Source organism: Leucoraja erinacea, chromosome 5, assembly GCF_028641065.1.
Source record: "Leucoraja erinacea ecotype New England chromosome 5, Leri_hhj_1, whole genome shotgun sequence".
Lineage (NCBI taxonomy): Eukaryota > Metazoa > Chordata > Chondrichthyes > Rajiformes > Rajidae > Leucoraja > Leucoraja erinaceus.
Genome location: NC_073381.1, coordinates 85,762,194 through 85,778,710, shown reverse-complemented (window position 1 = coordinate 85,778,710; position 16,517 = coordinate 85,762,194). Strand labels below are relative to the sequence as shown.

At 47.9% G+C, this 16,517-nt stretch overlaps 1 protein-coding gene across 2 annotated transcripts; it reads left to right on the top strand.

The window, feature by feature from the left end:
• Window positions 1-7,952: 7,952 nt before the first annotated feature.
• On the top strand, window positions 7,953-15,659 carry LOC129697518 (protein stum-like). Of its 2 annotated transcripts, none has more exons than XM_055636158.1 (3): window positions 7,953-8,989; window positions 11,607-11,762; window positions 13,142-15,659. In XM_055636158.1, exons 1-3 carry the CDS (start codon window positions 8,467-8,469, stop codon window positions 13,201-13,203), a joined length of 741 nt encoding a protein of 246 aa, XP_055492133.1. In that variant the 5' UTR covers window positions 7,953-8,466; the 3' UTR covers window positions 13,204-15,659. The 2 variants fall into 2 exon arrangements, with proteins under 2 accessions (XP_055492133.1, XP_055492132.1); XM_055636157.1 differs by having other exon boundaries at window positions 11,607-11,786.
• Window positions 15,660-16,517: the final 858 nt, after the last annotated feature.

Genomic DNA, 16,517 nt, shown 5'->3' with positions numbered 1-16,517 from the left:
TCCACAATTTTTTTCAGCGCAAAAATTCAACATTTTGGCGGTTTTTAACAGGTAGGAAAGTACGTGTTGCATTAATAACATATACCGGAAGTTACGGATGTCCTCCAGATGGATTGAGCGGCTCCGTGCGTCAAGCCCTATGACCCAGTGACCTTACGTGCAACCTCCCTATATACCAAAGATCCTATGCTTGCAATAGGATCTTTACTATATACCTCATTGGAAACCCTCACACTATCCTTCATCGGACTTTGCTGGCTCCACCTTGTACTTAAGGTTATTATAGCAGACTATTATCTAAATGGTGCCGATTGGAAAGGGGGAGATGCAGCGAGACCTGGGTGTCATGGTACACCAGTCATTGAAGGTAGGCATGCAGGTGCAGCAGGCAGTAAAGAAAGCGAATGGTATGTTAGCTTTCATTGCAAAAGGATTTGAGTATAGGAGCAGGGAGGTTCTACTGCAGTTGTACAGGGTCTTGGTGAGACCACACCTGGAGTATTGCGTACAGTTTTGGGTCTCCAAATCTGAGGAAGGACATTATTGCCATAGAGGGAGTGCAGAGACGGTTCACCAGACTGATTCCTGGGATGTCAGGACTGTCTTATGAAGAAAGACTGGATAGACTTGGTTTATACTCTCTAGAATTTAGGAGATTGAGAGGGGATCTTATAGAAACTTACAAAATTCTTAAGGGGTTGGACAGGCTAGATGCAGGAAGATTGTTCCCGATGTTAGGGAAGTCCAGGACAAGGGGTCACAGCTTAAGGATAAGGGGGAAATCCTTTAAAACCGAGATGAGAAGAACTTTTTTTCACGCAGAGAGTGGTGAATCTCTGGAACTCTCTGCCACAGAGGGTAGTTGAGGCCAGTTCATTGGCTATATTTAAGAGGGAGTTACATGTGGCCCTTGTGGCTAAGGGGATCAGGGGGTATGGAGAGAAGGCATGTACAGGATACTGAGTTGGATGATCAGCCATGATCATATTGAATGGCGGTGCAGGCTCGAAGGGCCGAATGGCCTACTCCTGCACCTAATTTCTATGTTTCTATGTCTATGTTTCTATTCCCTTATCATGTATCTGTACATTGTAAACAACTCGATTGTAATCATGTATTGTCTTTCCGCTGCCTGATTAGCATGCAACCAAAAGCTTTTTACTGTACCTTGTGACAACTATAGACCCCAAGTGTGTAAGAAGAAAATGCAGATATTGGTTTAAACCGAAGATAGACACAAAAAGCCGGAGTAACTCAGCGGGACAGGCAGCATCTCTGGAGAAAAGGATTTGGATCTGAAGAAGAGTCTCCAGCTGAGTAACTCCAACATTTTGTGTCTATCTTAAAGACCACCAATTGTGGTCAGGTCTTCAAACCCCAGTCCCCATCAAACTACTCAATCCCATTCCATCTAGCCCCGAGAACACTTGCACAGCTGGGACCCCAAGACTGGGCAGTCATACAGTCCATAGTTGCAGCACACACACCTTAAGGTGTAGACATAAGGTACATGCAGATATAGACACCTCCCCCACCCCCCCCAGTCCTCACCTTTCACCCCATCATTCTCTGACATTTTCGCCACTTTCAATGGGATCCCACCACTTGTCACATCTTCCCAACTCCACCCCTTTATGCTTCCATAGCGACTGCTCCCTCCACAACTCCCTGGTTCATTCCTCCCTTCCCTTCCCACCCAAACCATCCCCTCCCCAGGTACTTTCCTCTGCAACCGCAGAAGAGGCAACGCCAGTTCACCCATTGTGGACATGCAGGGATTTGGGTACTTTGGGAAATGGCAGGTGTCTGGGAAAGACTGGGCTTCACTGATAGTGACAATACATTGCAAGGTGCTGGAGATCCGTGTGACCCACCTGTCGCCACCAAGTCTGGACCTCTGAAGAAGCTCCAGGAAGCTTCTGCCCATGTGACCCACCTGTCGCCACCAAGTCTGGGTTCCTAAAGAGGATTTTGTTATGTTTCAATACGCTGACGCTTGTTCCGTGTTGGTGATTGGTCTGGAGGGGTTACCTCACTGAATATGTTTTACTTCATTTCTGTGTACTGCATAGGTGCCGTGAATTGTTTGTGTGGTTGCCTCCCCTGTACTTTAGCACAGTTGGTTTTTCCCGCCACTGTATAGGGGTATACAAGGGCAATCGTTTTGTTGGGGCGGGTCGGTTGTCTTTCCTTCTGTTCCGTTTACGCGGGACTGCTGAGGGCTGGAGTAAATGGATCTGAGGCTGGCTCCGTGGTTCCGTGGTGTTGTATACAAATAAAGAAAGGTTTGGACTTCAGTGTTCGACTCAGTGGTTTACTGAACCAGACGAGGGAGAGAGTATTAGATCTGGAACCAACACCATGAACTACATCCAAGGACCCCCAAAATCCTTTCAGCTGACACAGAGGTTCACTTGCACCTCCTCTAACCTCATCTATTGCTCTCCTATATATCGACAAAACCAAGCGTAGACTGGGCGATCGTTTCGCTGAACACATGCGCATTCCGCCTTAGCCCACAGGATCTCCTGGTTGCCAAACATTTTAACTCCTTTTCCCATACTGACCGTTCTGTCCTGGGCCTCCTCCATTGTCTCCAATTATATTAGCTGCACTCTTAAGGCAGCTCTTCCTCTGTCTCCACAGATGCTGCCTGAGCTGCTGAGTTCCTACAGCAATGCTCAGCTGCATCACTAGAGGGAGTGAGAGCTACACATTCCACTGTTCCCCACGACTGCACACCGCTTACAAAATAAACAGATGGAAACCTCATCAAAATACACCCAACAAATCATGACAAATTATTGTATTATACCCGCTTCGTTTCTATAAGCCACTCAGCCCATCATGTCAGTTCCTAAGATAGACACAAAATGCTGGAGTAACTCGGCGGGACAGGTAGCATCTCTGGATGGAAGGAATGGGTGACATTTCGGGTCGCGACCCTTTTGCAGACTGAGCATCGGGGAGAGGGAGACAAAGAGATATAGAAAGGTAAGATATAAAAATGAGAGAACAATGGGGATGAAGTTCAAAGTAAATACAGGATCATTGGGGAAGGTGACAACGAAGCAGATAAAGAAAATGTAATCAGGAAGACAGTCAGACTAGTCGGAGAACTAGGATGGGGGAGGGGTGGAGAGAGGGGGAATGCAAGGGTTAGTTGAAATTAGAGAAGTCAATATTCATTCCGCTGGGTTGTAAGATGCCCAAGCGAAATATGAGGTGCTGTTCCTCCAATCTGCACTGGACCTCACTCTGGCAGCTTCTAGCTGCCTTGCCTAATGAGTTACTCCAACACTGTGTCTTTTCATGACATCTTGACTCATTTATTCAGTGCCCCGACCTTTGAAGGCAAGAAAACCACATGCCTTCTTTACCACCGTATCTACAGGTACATGCATTGCTGCTTTCAGCGAGGTATGGACTTGGACCACAAGATCCCTCAATATAGTATATCAATGCTCTGAAAGGTCATGCCATTAGTTGTATATTTTCCCTTTCCATTTGGCCTCCTAAAGTGCAACATCTTCCATTTTTCCGTCAAATTAAACTCCATCTGCCATTTCTCCACCCATGTCTGTAGTTGACCTACGTCCCGCTGTATACCTTGAATGCCTTCCTAACAGACTGTGACCCAATAATCTTGCTGTTTTCTGCAAACTTACTAACCAACCCATCTACATTTACATCTAAGTAATTTATATATAGCACAAATAGCAGATCTTCCAGCACATATCCATGCGGAACTCCACTGGTGACAGACGTCCAGGCTGAATATTGTCCACCACAATGTAACTATTTCATGTAAGTATTTGAAAGCCTCTTAAATGACACCGATATATCTCTTTCTACCACTACTCCTAGCATTATGTAAGTGTAAATAGCTCGTTCTAAGCTTCCCCCTTTCTAGTTTCTTCCCCCTTTCTAGCCAGCTCTTCTCTCATGCCTTCGTAGTCCCCTTTGTTCAACTGCGTCACTGCCACTTCCAATTTAACCTTCTCAAATTGCAGAGTAAAACTAATCATATTATGATCACTATCTCCAAGCGGTTCGTTTACCTCGAGTTCACTTATCAAATCTGGTTCATTGGACAACACTAAATCCAGAATTGCCTTTTCTCTGGTCGGCTCCATTACAAGCTGCTCTAAGAATCCATCTCAGAGGCAATGTACAAACTCTTTTTCTTGGGGTCCTGAACCAACCTGATTTTCCCAATCTACCTGCATATTGAAATCCCCGATCACCACAGTGGCATTACCTTTGTTACATGCCAGTTTTAACTCCTGCTGCAACTTACACCCTACATCCGGGCTGCTATTTGGGGGTCTGTAGATAACACCAACTAATGTCTTCTTGCCTTTACAATTCCTCAACTCAATTCACAGTGACTCTACCTCATCAGTCCCTATGTCTTCCTTCGCAAGGGACTGAATTCCATCCCTCACCAGCAGAGCTACCCCCCTCCTTTACCTGTCCTTTCTATAGGATGTATAACCTTGAATATTAAGTTCCCCGGCCCGATCCTCCTGCAGCCACGTCTCAGTAATCCCCAACAATGTCATATTTACCAACCTCTAATTGAGCCTCTAGCTCATCTACTTTACTTCTTATACTTTGCGCATTCATGCACAATACTTTCAATTCCTTACGCATCTCACCTTTCACATCGATCTCTATTACACTTGGCCATGCGCTCCTATCCCTTTGTGACCTTTCTTATCCGTTAATTCTGGGGTCATTAACTATCCTCTTTCCCTTTAACTCCGTCCTTGACTATCCCATTTGACATCCACCCCTCACCCTTATTTAGTTTCAAACCACTCATGTTGCTGTGGCATACCTGCCTGCCAGAATGCTGATCCCCCCCCCCCCCAGTCCCTTTTGTACAGCTCCCCCTTACTCCCAAACAGAGCTCAGTGGTCTAAGAATCTAAATAGAAGCCTGTAACAATCTCATTGTTAAGGACCAACCTTCTATTAGACATGTAGCTGGTATAATTGGCAAACTAGTTGCTGCTTTTCCAGCTGCACAGTTCGGGCCTTTGCACTATCAAAATTTACAACATGCAAAGGAGCAGGCACTCAAATTCCATGCAGGTCACTCCGGTAGACCCATGCGGTTGCCAGCTGAAGCCATTGCAGAGTTACAATGGTGGGTGAAGAATATTCGGCATTGCTCCAGTGCAATTTTGGTCAATACATCATCAGTTATTCTACAAACTGATGCTAGTGCTCTAGGATGGGGAGCTACTAATACCATCTCTAGCTGTGGTGGCAGATGGAATATGCAGGAGTCATTAATTCTTCAGTCACATGGTATTAACTACTTAGAGTTGTTGGAAGCACTGTATGGGATGAAGGCTTATTGTGGCAATATGCATCATGTGCATGTTCAACTTCAGATTGACAGCACTACAGCGGTGGCATACGTTAATCACATGGATGGAATCAAGTCTGTATCCTGTGATAAATTGGTTAACCTTATTTGGCACTGGTGTATTACGAGAAACATCTGGGTTTCAGCTATCTACTTACCAGGTAGGTACAACATGGTGGTGGACACCAGGTCACAGAAATTCAATGACAACACAGAATGGATGTTGAATCTTGAAGTGTTTAACGACATAGTCGCCGGTATGGCGTACCGGAAATCGATTTGTTTGCATCCAGAGTAAATCACCAGTTACCTAAATACGTTTCATGGGAACCAGACTCGGGGGCAGTGGCGGTAGATGCATTCTCGCTACACTGGGGTGGAATGTTTTTGTATGCATTTCCACCATTTTGCCTCATCAGTTGGTGCTTGGCCAAGATCAAGCAAGACTTCGGCTCTGACATTTTAGTAGTACCAGACTGGCCTACATAGCCTTGGTTCCCACTCATCCTGGGAATGATAACACAGCCTTTTATGGCTGTCCCCAAAAGCAGAAATCTGCTGGTTCACCCTGTGACCCACTACATAACCAAATCAATTTATTGGTTTGCAGATTCTGAGGAGATCGTACCTGGGGCTCAGACTATCAGATTGTACGGTGGATGTCATCACTGTGGCATGGAGGGAGAGTACCCAGGAACAGTACATCTCTCATATCAGGAAATGGGAGCTGTACTGCTCACTCTCAAACATATCATATGACATGGCACGCATTACGGATGTGTTGGAATTCCTTTCAACACTATTTTTCGATCAGAAACTGAGTTATAGTGCCATAAATAGTGCCAGGAGCACATTATCATCTCACTTATTGCTGGGATCGGGACACCACACTGTTGGGTCTCACCCCTTGATAACTAGATTCATGAAGGGCATTTTCAACTCTACTCCCCCAAGGCCCCGGTATTCACAGATATGGGATGTGAGCATGGTGCTCACGCTGCTTCGCCAGTGGGCTCCAGCTTCATCTCTGTCTTTGCCCAAACTCACTCTCAAGGTGGTCATGCTCATGGCGCTGGTTTCAGTGCAACGGGTCCAGACGTTACCTAAACTGCGACTGGACAGCATGTTTTCATCTGTTGTTAATATAACCTTTTTTGTTTATGATTTAATTAAGCAGAGCAGACCAGGGTTGTTGGGGCTCAAATTAGTTTTTATGGCATACCCCATGGACCTTCAGTTGTGTGTAGTTACACACATACTACAATACATCACGGTCACCAAGAGCCTCAGAGGCTCCGAATTATCTGTATTCATCAGCTATACAAAACCTCATAATAAGGTTACAGGGCAGACCATTTCAAGATGGTTAAAACAGGTTCTGGCATGTGCAGGTGTTAATACTGACATTTTTAAATCTCACTCCACCAGGGCTGCATCTACATAAGCAGCAAGGGAAATGGACGTCCCTCTCGACCACATCCTAGCGGCTGCAGGATGGTCTAATGAACTTACGTTCCAAAGGTTTTATAATAAACCTATTGCCAGACTGGGGGCTTTTGCCAATTCCATTTTAGATTCTGTTTTATAGTTTCCCCCTGGATGAGAGGGGTCACTATTATTTTCTTTGATTATTAAAGAATCAGCATATTTAAATCCAAGTCATGTCTGAATGCATTAATTATGCTCATTCATCCTGGTCAACTGATGCAGTGTGTGACGCATGGACTCATATCCACGGCATGAAATCAGAGCTTTAAAATCTTCACGTAGTCACTCACGTGACTCCGAAGTAAAATAGTAAGATTAAACGAGAACTTACCAGTTTGAGGTTTGATCTTTATTTTATGAGGAGTTACGATGAGCGATTACATGCCCTCCGCTCCCAACCCTCATATTATAAAGATCATCTGGTAGGTCTAGTCTTCTCTAATCTTACTATGTTCAGTTCAACAACTGTTATCTGTGATTTCACACCGTTGCTTTGAAGATTGACGCGCATGCGGGCTGACGGACTTCTTCACGTAATCGCTCATCGTAACTCCTCATAAAATAAAGATCAAACTTCAAACTGGTAAGTTCTCGTTTAATCTTACTATTAAAGTGCATGTTTGCGCACTGCCTGTCGCTTTGGGAGTGCGTTTGCAAACTCCCTGGTTATTCAACGGTGTATTTACAGAATGTTTGCCACTTTGCATGCTTGCCATTCCCAGTGTTTAATTGTACATTTACACACTCACTGCTTGTCTGGGGGTGTATTTGCACGCTGCCACCTCTATAACGTTGGCTGTATTTACGCACACCCATGTCTGTCTCAGGTTATATTTGCAGTCCCTGAGTCTGGTTTTCCAATTGCACATTCCCTGTTCCATTCCATTTTTACACGCTCGCCGCCTATTTGAAGGTGAATCTGCGCGCTGTCCACTTTTATAACGGTGCATTGGCTGTATTTACGCAGCCCCTGTCTGTATGAAGTTGCACCTGCACACTCCAGGTGTGTTTGCTCCCTGTCTGGCTGGGGCTGCAATGGGTGCATCTGCACACTCCCTGCCTGGGAGTGGGGATTTGCACGCCGTTGCCCATTTAAGGCAGCGCCGCCGCCCTTGCAGCCGGGGCTGGGACCAAAGATCTGCTCTATAATCTTTGGCTGGGACCGCGTCCGGGCGGGAGCAGCGGCGCCGGGACTGAGCCCCAGTTCCGGGGTTGATCCAGGCTCGGGAGCAGCTGCACCGGGAGAGGTGGCTCCGGGACCCGACCCGCTGCAGCCCCGCACTCCCGGGTCCGGGATCAATCTGGGTGCTGACTGGGAGCAGGTTAGGGGAGCGACGGGACCGGGATTAAGTTGGGATCACACCAGCAAAGAGACAGAGTAAGAGATCCGGGATTAAGCCGGGATCGGGTCAGGAATAAGGGATCTGAGACCAGATTGGGGTCGGGTCAGGAGCAAGGGATCCGGGAACAAACCCGGTTTAAACGAGCATCAGGGCCGGAGTGACAGGTCTGAGATTAAATTGGGATCTATTTGGAATCAATCCAGGAACTGGACAGGAGCAACAAATCCGAGATTAAACTGGAATCAAGACAGGAGCAATGAATCCGGGTGAAACAGGCCAGGATCAGGGTCAGGGTCAGGGTCAGGGTCAGGGTCAGGGTCAGTCCGGAATCGGGGCAACGGCGATGAATCCGGGATTAGACCAGGGTCATTCTGAGATTGGGATAGAAGTGAGAGGTCCGGGGTTAAACCAGGATCAGTCTGATATCAGCACAGCAAAGGATCCCAGATCAGACCAGGATGAGTCCAGGATCAGGGTAGAAGTGACAGATCCAGGTACAGACCAGGATGTGACCGGGACGATGCAGAGGTCAATGGTGGCGATGCCGGGCAGTACAGTATCAGTGCGGAAAGGTCCAAGGCATGTCCATGAGAAGCACACGGGCGGAGCGCAGGCGGGATGCTGCCGGGGAGAGTCAAGGTGGACGGCCAGGACCAGCAGCAAGGGGGTGATAGTGGAGGTGCGGGAGAAGAGGGGCGTGCTGCGATCCGCCATCCCCACCATGCCCTTCCCTCTTGCCGTCTTCTGCCTCGTCTTAAACACCTTCCTGCCGGGAATGGGTAAGCACTTTTAAATGCACCCACTGATGTCGGGTGGACATTGGGTGGGGGTGGGCACAGGTGGCATTGGCTGTTGGGTGGATGTCTGGTATTGGGTGGGTGTTGAGCGTTTGGTCTTGGGTGGGTATTGAGTTTTGGGTGGACGTTGGTCAGAGGTTGAGGAGTTGGCATCCAGCAAAAATTCTAGTGCACATTGCATTAGCAGCAACACAACACACATAGTACAGTCCAGCACAAGAACTGGCCCTTCGGCCCACAATGTCCATGCCCAACATGATGCCGTTAAACTAATCTCTTCTGCCTACACATGATCCATATCCCTCCATTCCCTGCATCTCCACCACAAGCACATAGACTCTGATAACACACTGAAACAGCAATTATCAGTTGTACTGTAAATAAAAAGACATGGCATGAGTGCAAAACATTTATAGGAAACATCCATTATAGTGCAAGAGATGGCCAAGGTGGGCGGCAGGTGTCCTTGACGATACATCCAGCTTTCCTGATGCAACACACTGCAAAGATGAAGTGGATGGAAGGAAGTGGCAGGCATGATAGACTGGGTTGTATTCACCGCTCTGTGGGTTCAGGTGGTCAAGAGCTGAGCAGTTGCCACATCAGGCTGAGATGTATCCCGCCAGAACACTTTCTAAAGCACATCTGTAGACGTTCAAGAAAATGCTCGTAGACAAGTTGAATAATTAATTCTCAGACGCCCCAGAAAGTAAACACACCTTCTTGTTCACTGACTGCGGTGTGAAGGGACCAAGTTGGCTTGATACCTATCTTCTCTCTTTCCCTATCACTTATTCTCCCTCCTCTCTCCCCCCCCCCTCACTCCTCTCTCCCACTATCTCTTATTTTCTCTCATCCAACTCTTTCTGTTTTCACTCCCCCACACTCACTCTCCCCCGCTCTTATGCCTCTCTCTCTCTCTCTCTCTCTTGCTCTACCCTTCTTTCTCTCCCCTTCACTCATTCTCTCCTTTCTCTCTCTTACTCGCCCTCCACCTCCCTTGTCCCCCTGCTCTTGCCCCCTCTCTCTGACTCCCCCTCCTCTCTCTCTCTTTCCCTCATCTCTCTCTCCCTCCTCTTTCCTCACTTTTTTACTCTCCCTCCCCTCTCTTTCTTCCCCCCTCTTACTCTCCGCCATCCCTCTCAATCTCCCCCCACCTCTCCCCCCCACTCTCTCTTAATCTCCCCCCCCCCCCCCCCACTCTCTCTCTCTCAATCTCCCTCCTTCTCCCACTCTCTCTCTTTCTCTCTCCTCCCCTTTTGCCTTTTGCCCAAGTATGGTCAGTCTCAGCCGCTTGGAGAGACAAGGAATGTGAGGGAATGTCCCACAAGAGGGAGGGGGAGAGAGCTCCCTGTCAGAGGCAATCTCGGCCAATGTCAAAGGCTCTAGTCGTCTCTTCATCTCAGCACATAAACATGTCCACCACAAGCCAGTACTGCCCCAGCCCCACAAACCCCATCATTGCCGATTTAATCTGTGATTAAACAAACTAGTGGTGAGCTTCGCAATCTTTATTGTGGCTTAAAGAACAAAGTACAGCGGCTTCTCACAATTGCAACAAACCTAGGATGCAACAAGATGCAAACTCTCTCTGTAATCCCCCACCTCCACCTCTCTTCAACCTCCCCCCCCCCATTCCATCAGACCGAAGAAGGGTCCTGACCCGAAACGTCACCGACCCACCTACTCTAGAGACGCTGCCTGACCCGGCCGCTGAGTTACTCCAGCACTTTGGGTAAACCAGTATCTACAATTCCTTGTATCTCACCCCTCTCTATATCTGAATGTCTCCTTTTCACCTCCAGCCTTTGTCACTTACTCCACCCATCTTCTAACCCAGTGGTCCCCAACCTTTTTTAGTTCATGGCCCCCCCTGGGCTCTTTAATTTTTCTGTGGCCCCCCCCCTAACTTTATTAGCGGAGAAAAAGTGGCCCTCTTCATTGAACCTGTGGCCCCCTAAATCCCCAAATGTTTCTGTGGCCCCCCTGAAATTTGCCATGGCCCCAGGTTGGGAATCAACCCTTCACTCGCTCACCTGTTTAATAGGAACCGCAGGGCCAACATTTCCACATAGACAGTGCATGAACGAGCTGCCGGAGGAGGAAGTTGAGGCACGTATTATAACAACATTTAAAAGACACTTGGACAGAAACATGGATAAAAAAGGATCTAGGGATAAAGGCCTAATACAGGCAGGTGGGATTACCTTACATGGGGCATTTTGGTTAATTGAAAGATAGTCGACCATCAATCACCCGTTCACACGGTCACCCCAACTGGCACAGTAAATTGCAGCTCACAACCTCGCCGTTTTCTATGTTTTTAACGGGTGGGAAAATGCGTTTTTTCCCATCCACTAACATGTACCGAACCCTCGAGTGTCCTCCACTTGAGAATTTTGGTCACGTGGGTGCGGATCTACGCTCCAGTGACCTTTAGTGAAATCACCCTATACACACTAGGGACAATTTACAGAGGCAGACTCCTGGTCAGCATGGATGGGTTGGGCCTGTTTCTGTACGTTGAACAGTGCTGGTGGCGGGGGAGGGGAGGGGGTTCGGCTGGTTGCCCTCACCTCTCCGTGTCATTGTGCCGCAGGGACCTTCGTGTCGGCCTTCGCAGTGCTGTGTGGCGCGATGACGGATCAACATCACCAACACGTCTGCGTGGTCTTCCTGCTCAATGTGGCGGCCGCCCTCATTCAGTTGCTCACGGCGGTGGTGATAGTTGGCTGGATCATGAGCATCTTCTGGGGTATGGACATGGTCATCCTAGCCAGTGAGTGGAGCCAAAATTAGCTCTCCGTCATTCCCCACTGTGCTGTAATGGCCGCCGTTTCCCTGGCCCCCTCTGACTAAACTAAAATGGCCACCTGGTCCCATCCTCCATCCCTCCTGTTCTGAAATGGCCACTCTGTTCTAAAATGGCCACCCTGTACCCTCTCCCACCATGTCATAATGGACGTCCTTCTGCTGGCTACTCTGACTGATCTAAAATATCCACCCTATCTCTGCTTTATCCTTCTCTTGTCTTAAAATAGCTGTCCTACCTCAGGCTCTAATCTCTTCTATTCCCCCTGTTCTAAAAAGGCCGTCCTTCCCCAAACTACCCTGACTGATGTAAAATGGCCAATCTACCTTGGGTTCCTCCACTGTTCTAAAATGATACGTTGTTCCTGGTTCCCCTAACTGATACAAACCTCTGTTTTACCCTGCATTTGTTTTAAAATGGCGGTCCTACCTCAGGCTCCTCTAATGTTCTAAAGTGTCCATCCTGTTCCTTACCCCAGTTGAAAATGTCCACCCTGTTCCTTCCCCTCTCTCCCCTTGTTCATAATGGCCATGCTGATACCTTCCCCCCATCTCCCCTCCATTCCAAAATGGCCACTCTGCTCCTTCCTCCACCTCCCCTCTGTTTTAAAATGCTTGTCCCATCTCTGGCCCCTACAATGTTCTAAAAAGACCATCCAGTTCCAGGCAGACACAAAATGCGGAGAAACTCAGCGGATGAGGCAGCATCTATGAAGAGGAATTGGCGACGTTTTGGGTTGAGACCCTTCTTCAGACAGTCTAAAACATCGCCAATTCCTTCTCTCCACAGATGCTGCCTCACCAGCTGAGATGCTCTAGCATTTTGTGTCTACCTTTGATTTAACCAGCATCTGCAGTTCTTTTTTAAATATATCGCCCAGTTCCAGGCTCCTGATCTAAAATGGCCACCTTACCTATGCTCCCCCCCCCCCCCCCCCCCCCCCCCCCCCCCCCCCCCCACACTGTTTTGTTATATGTTATAAAATGGCCGACCTACCTAGTCTTCCTTCATTGATCTGAAATGGCCGCTTTGTTCCTTGCTTTCTTTGCAACTCCCACGTGATAATCTGAAGTAATTTCCCCACACTTATCGCCCCCTCCCCCCTTTCCCTTCCCCCAACTTTACCAAGATGTTGAGCGCGATGGGGAAGGCAGAGGAGGTTGATGGAAGAATAGATCATTTGTGGTATTGAGTGAGGCAGGATTGAGGAGCCGAAGGTCCTGCTCCTGCCCCAGTTTCGCCACGTGCGCCAGGAGTCCGCGATGGGGGAAGTGGCGGGAAGTTCATCCTCTTGAAATCTCCCTCTCATTTTCCATTGACAGCCTACAGAACGCAAGAAGGAAGGGACCGTTCAGAGCATCTAACCATGCTGGAGTCATTGTAGGGTCAACTACGTCACCGCCTTTCCCTGCTGCCCCTCACTGTGCGAAGACCCCGAAGTTCCATATTCCTCCCCAACCTGGACAAGGCTTCAAGTAAGGTGGGCCTAGGCTGTATGGCCTCCCTATTGCCTAAGCTGATCTCTCTTGGTCTCCCGGCTAACACTGCTCACCATTCCCTCGAGAAGATCGGATCCCAGGAACCTAGATACAGGTGAGCTAGACCACTCTGGAAAATTCCAGCACCGGAAGCAATTCTGTCTTCACGGAATCTGTGATTCTCCTCCACCCCAAGACTTTTGCAACAGGATAAATAATTAAAGTGAAGCAGAAAAAAGATTCCAAAGCCCATTGCCTGTAATTCCCAAATTGCTTTTACTGGTTCCAAACTAAGACATACGTGGGAGCAACAAAATCCATTGGGATGTACGCCTTCTTCCCAGAATAATAAAATGGTTCAGAATTAATGGAGTCCCTGGTGCAGATGGAGTGGAAGATGTGATGTTGTCTACCTGCCTCTACGGACATTTTAAGTGGAGGTTTCTTGTCCCAAAAGAGCGATTGTTCCTATCGGATGGAAGGAGAGATGAACCCAACAAAGGTCAATTGAATGGGTAAATACAAAGCGATGTAGGAAGGCTACAGGTCAGGCAGCATCTCCGGAGGGAACAGGTGGAAGAAAGGTCCCGACCTGAAACGTCGCCTGTCCATTCCCTCCACAGATGCTGCTTGACCTGCTGAGTTCCTCCAACACGTTGTGTTTTGCTCAGGTTACCAGCCTCTACAGTTGCTTGTGTCTCCATTTAATGTGTGCTTGGATGAAAGGCATGGACGTACTGGTTTCTGTACTGTGTGAGTCATTTAGAACAACATTTAAAATGACATTTCGACAGGTGCATGAATAGGAAAGGTTTAGAGGGATATGAGCCAAACGCGGGCAGGTGGGATTAGTATAGATGGGGCATCTTGGTCAGCACGCACGTGATGGGCTGAAGGTCCTGTTTCCCTGCTGTATGCCTCTGACCGAAGCTAGGAGTGGTTAGGGCAACACAAGATGTGACGTGGAACTATGCCCGGATGTCCTTGATTGCTCAGGGAGAGCAGAGCTCCCACTCTCCAATTGAAATGTTCCAATTTCAAGTAATACACACCTCCCCCTTTTCTCGACTCCCCCACCTCAATTACCCTGCTCCTTCCGCCTCCTCTGTATGCTCATCTCTCGTGTCTCTTATTTCCTTTATTCCCCTCCCTCTGTTCCCTGTCCCATCTACGGTAGTCCCACCTGTCCACATTTGGCCCATATCCCCCTAAACCTTTCCTATCCGTGTACCTGTTCTTTTATGTGTCCTTTCAAGTGACTTTGGAATGTTACTAGACCAAGGGAGTACCTGCTTCAACTTCCTCCTCTGGCAGCTTGTTCCATTAACCCACCACGCTCTGAGTGACAATGTTAAATCTGTCCTCTTTCACCTTAAACTACGTCCTCTGGTTCTTGATTCCTCCACTCTGGCTAAATTACCCGATCTATTCCCCTCATGATTTCATACACCTTTATAAGATCACCCTGCATCCTCCTGCGCTCCAGGGAATAGAGTCCCAGCCTGCCCAAACTCTCCCAATAGCTCAGACCCTCGAGTCCCAGCAACATCCTCGTAAATCGTCTCTGCACCCTTTCCAGCTTAACGACATCCTTCCCACATCCCAAAGATGGGTTATTTGGGTGAGGAAAATTAACTCTGGGAGCAGTGTGTTGGCATGGGAGAATTGATGAGCATGTGAGAGAGGGTCTGCTTTGGCATTAATGGAGTGTCCGATTAATGGCGTGAACAACTCCTGTGTTGGGTTAGGATAAACCGCATCCTCAATTTGTTCTGTACTCCCAGCTACATCCCTCTCGAGTCATAGAACAGTACAGCACAGGAACAGGCCCTTCGGCCCTCAATGTACGCTCCCAAAGAATGATGCCAAGTTCGTCCAACCTCTCTCTCCTCTAATCCAGGCAGCGTTCTGGTAAACCTCCTCTGCACCCTCTCCAAAACCTCCAAATCCTTCCTGTAATGAGGCGAATAGAACTGCACACAATACTCCAAATAAAATTCAACCCTACCCATGTCAATCAGCGAATCATAAGAGCAGGAAAACAGGCCGACCAACCTAATCACCATCCTAATCCTTTTAAATTCTCCCCTCATTCCCATCTACTCCCCCTGGATTTGAGGACTTCGCTAAACATTCCCGTCTCTCACTGCCTCTGGATTAGTGAAATGTTTTCTATGAAATCCGTGTTTGTGCTTTCGATGTGAAATCTCCAGTTTACCACGACCTGCGTTAAGGATATTAACTCCACGGAGGTGATTGTTATTGGAGTTTTTTAGCAGGGAGATTTGTTTCAATGTATCCCAATCCGTTGTAAAGTAAAAGTACAAAATGTTCTTGTAACGAATAAATATCAAAAAGTCATCTTTGACCTGCATCACTAAATTTGTTCGGTTAGGGCGGGGTTCTGGGACATATTTCCACTCCAACCCCCATCTTTTGTCACCTCGTGCATCGAACTATCCTACACACTAGGGACAATTTACAATTTTACAGAAGCCAATTAACCTACAATACTGCATGTCTTTGGAGTGTGGGAGGAAACCGGAGCACCCGGGGAAAACCCATGCGGTTACAGGGTGAACATACAAACTCCATATAGGCAGCAGCCATAGTCAGGATCGAACCCGGGTCTCTGGCGTTGTGAGGCAGCAACTCTACCCGCTGTGCCACTGTGCTGCACTAGAAGCACTGTAGAAAGTATCCTGACATGTTGCATCACGGCCTGGTACGGCACTTCCAATGTACAGGAACAAAAGAGGCTGCAGAGTGGTGGACAGCCCGGTCCATCACGGCATAGTCCCCCCCACCATCGACAGCATCTACACCTGCCTACATCTACACCCTAACCTGAGGAAGGACATTCTTAATCTGAGGGAGGACATTCTTGCCATAGAGGGAGTACAGAGAAGGTTCACCAGACTGATTCCTGGGATGTCAGGACTTTCATATGAAGAAAGACTGGATAGACTCGGCTTGTACTCGCTAGAATTTAGAAAATTGAGGGGGGATCTTATAGAAACTTACAACATTCTTCAGGGGTTGGACAGGCTAGATGCAGGAAGATTGTTCCCGATAAGTTTTAAGGATAAAGGGGAAATCCTTTAGGACCGAGATGAGAAAATCATTTTTTACACAGAGAGTGGTGAATCTCTGGAATTCTCTGCCACAGAATGTAGTTGAGGCCAGTTCATTGGGTATATTTAAGAGGGAGTTAGATGTG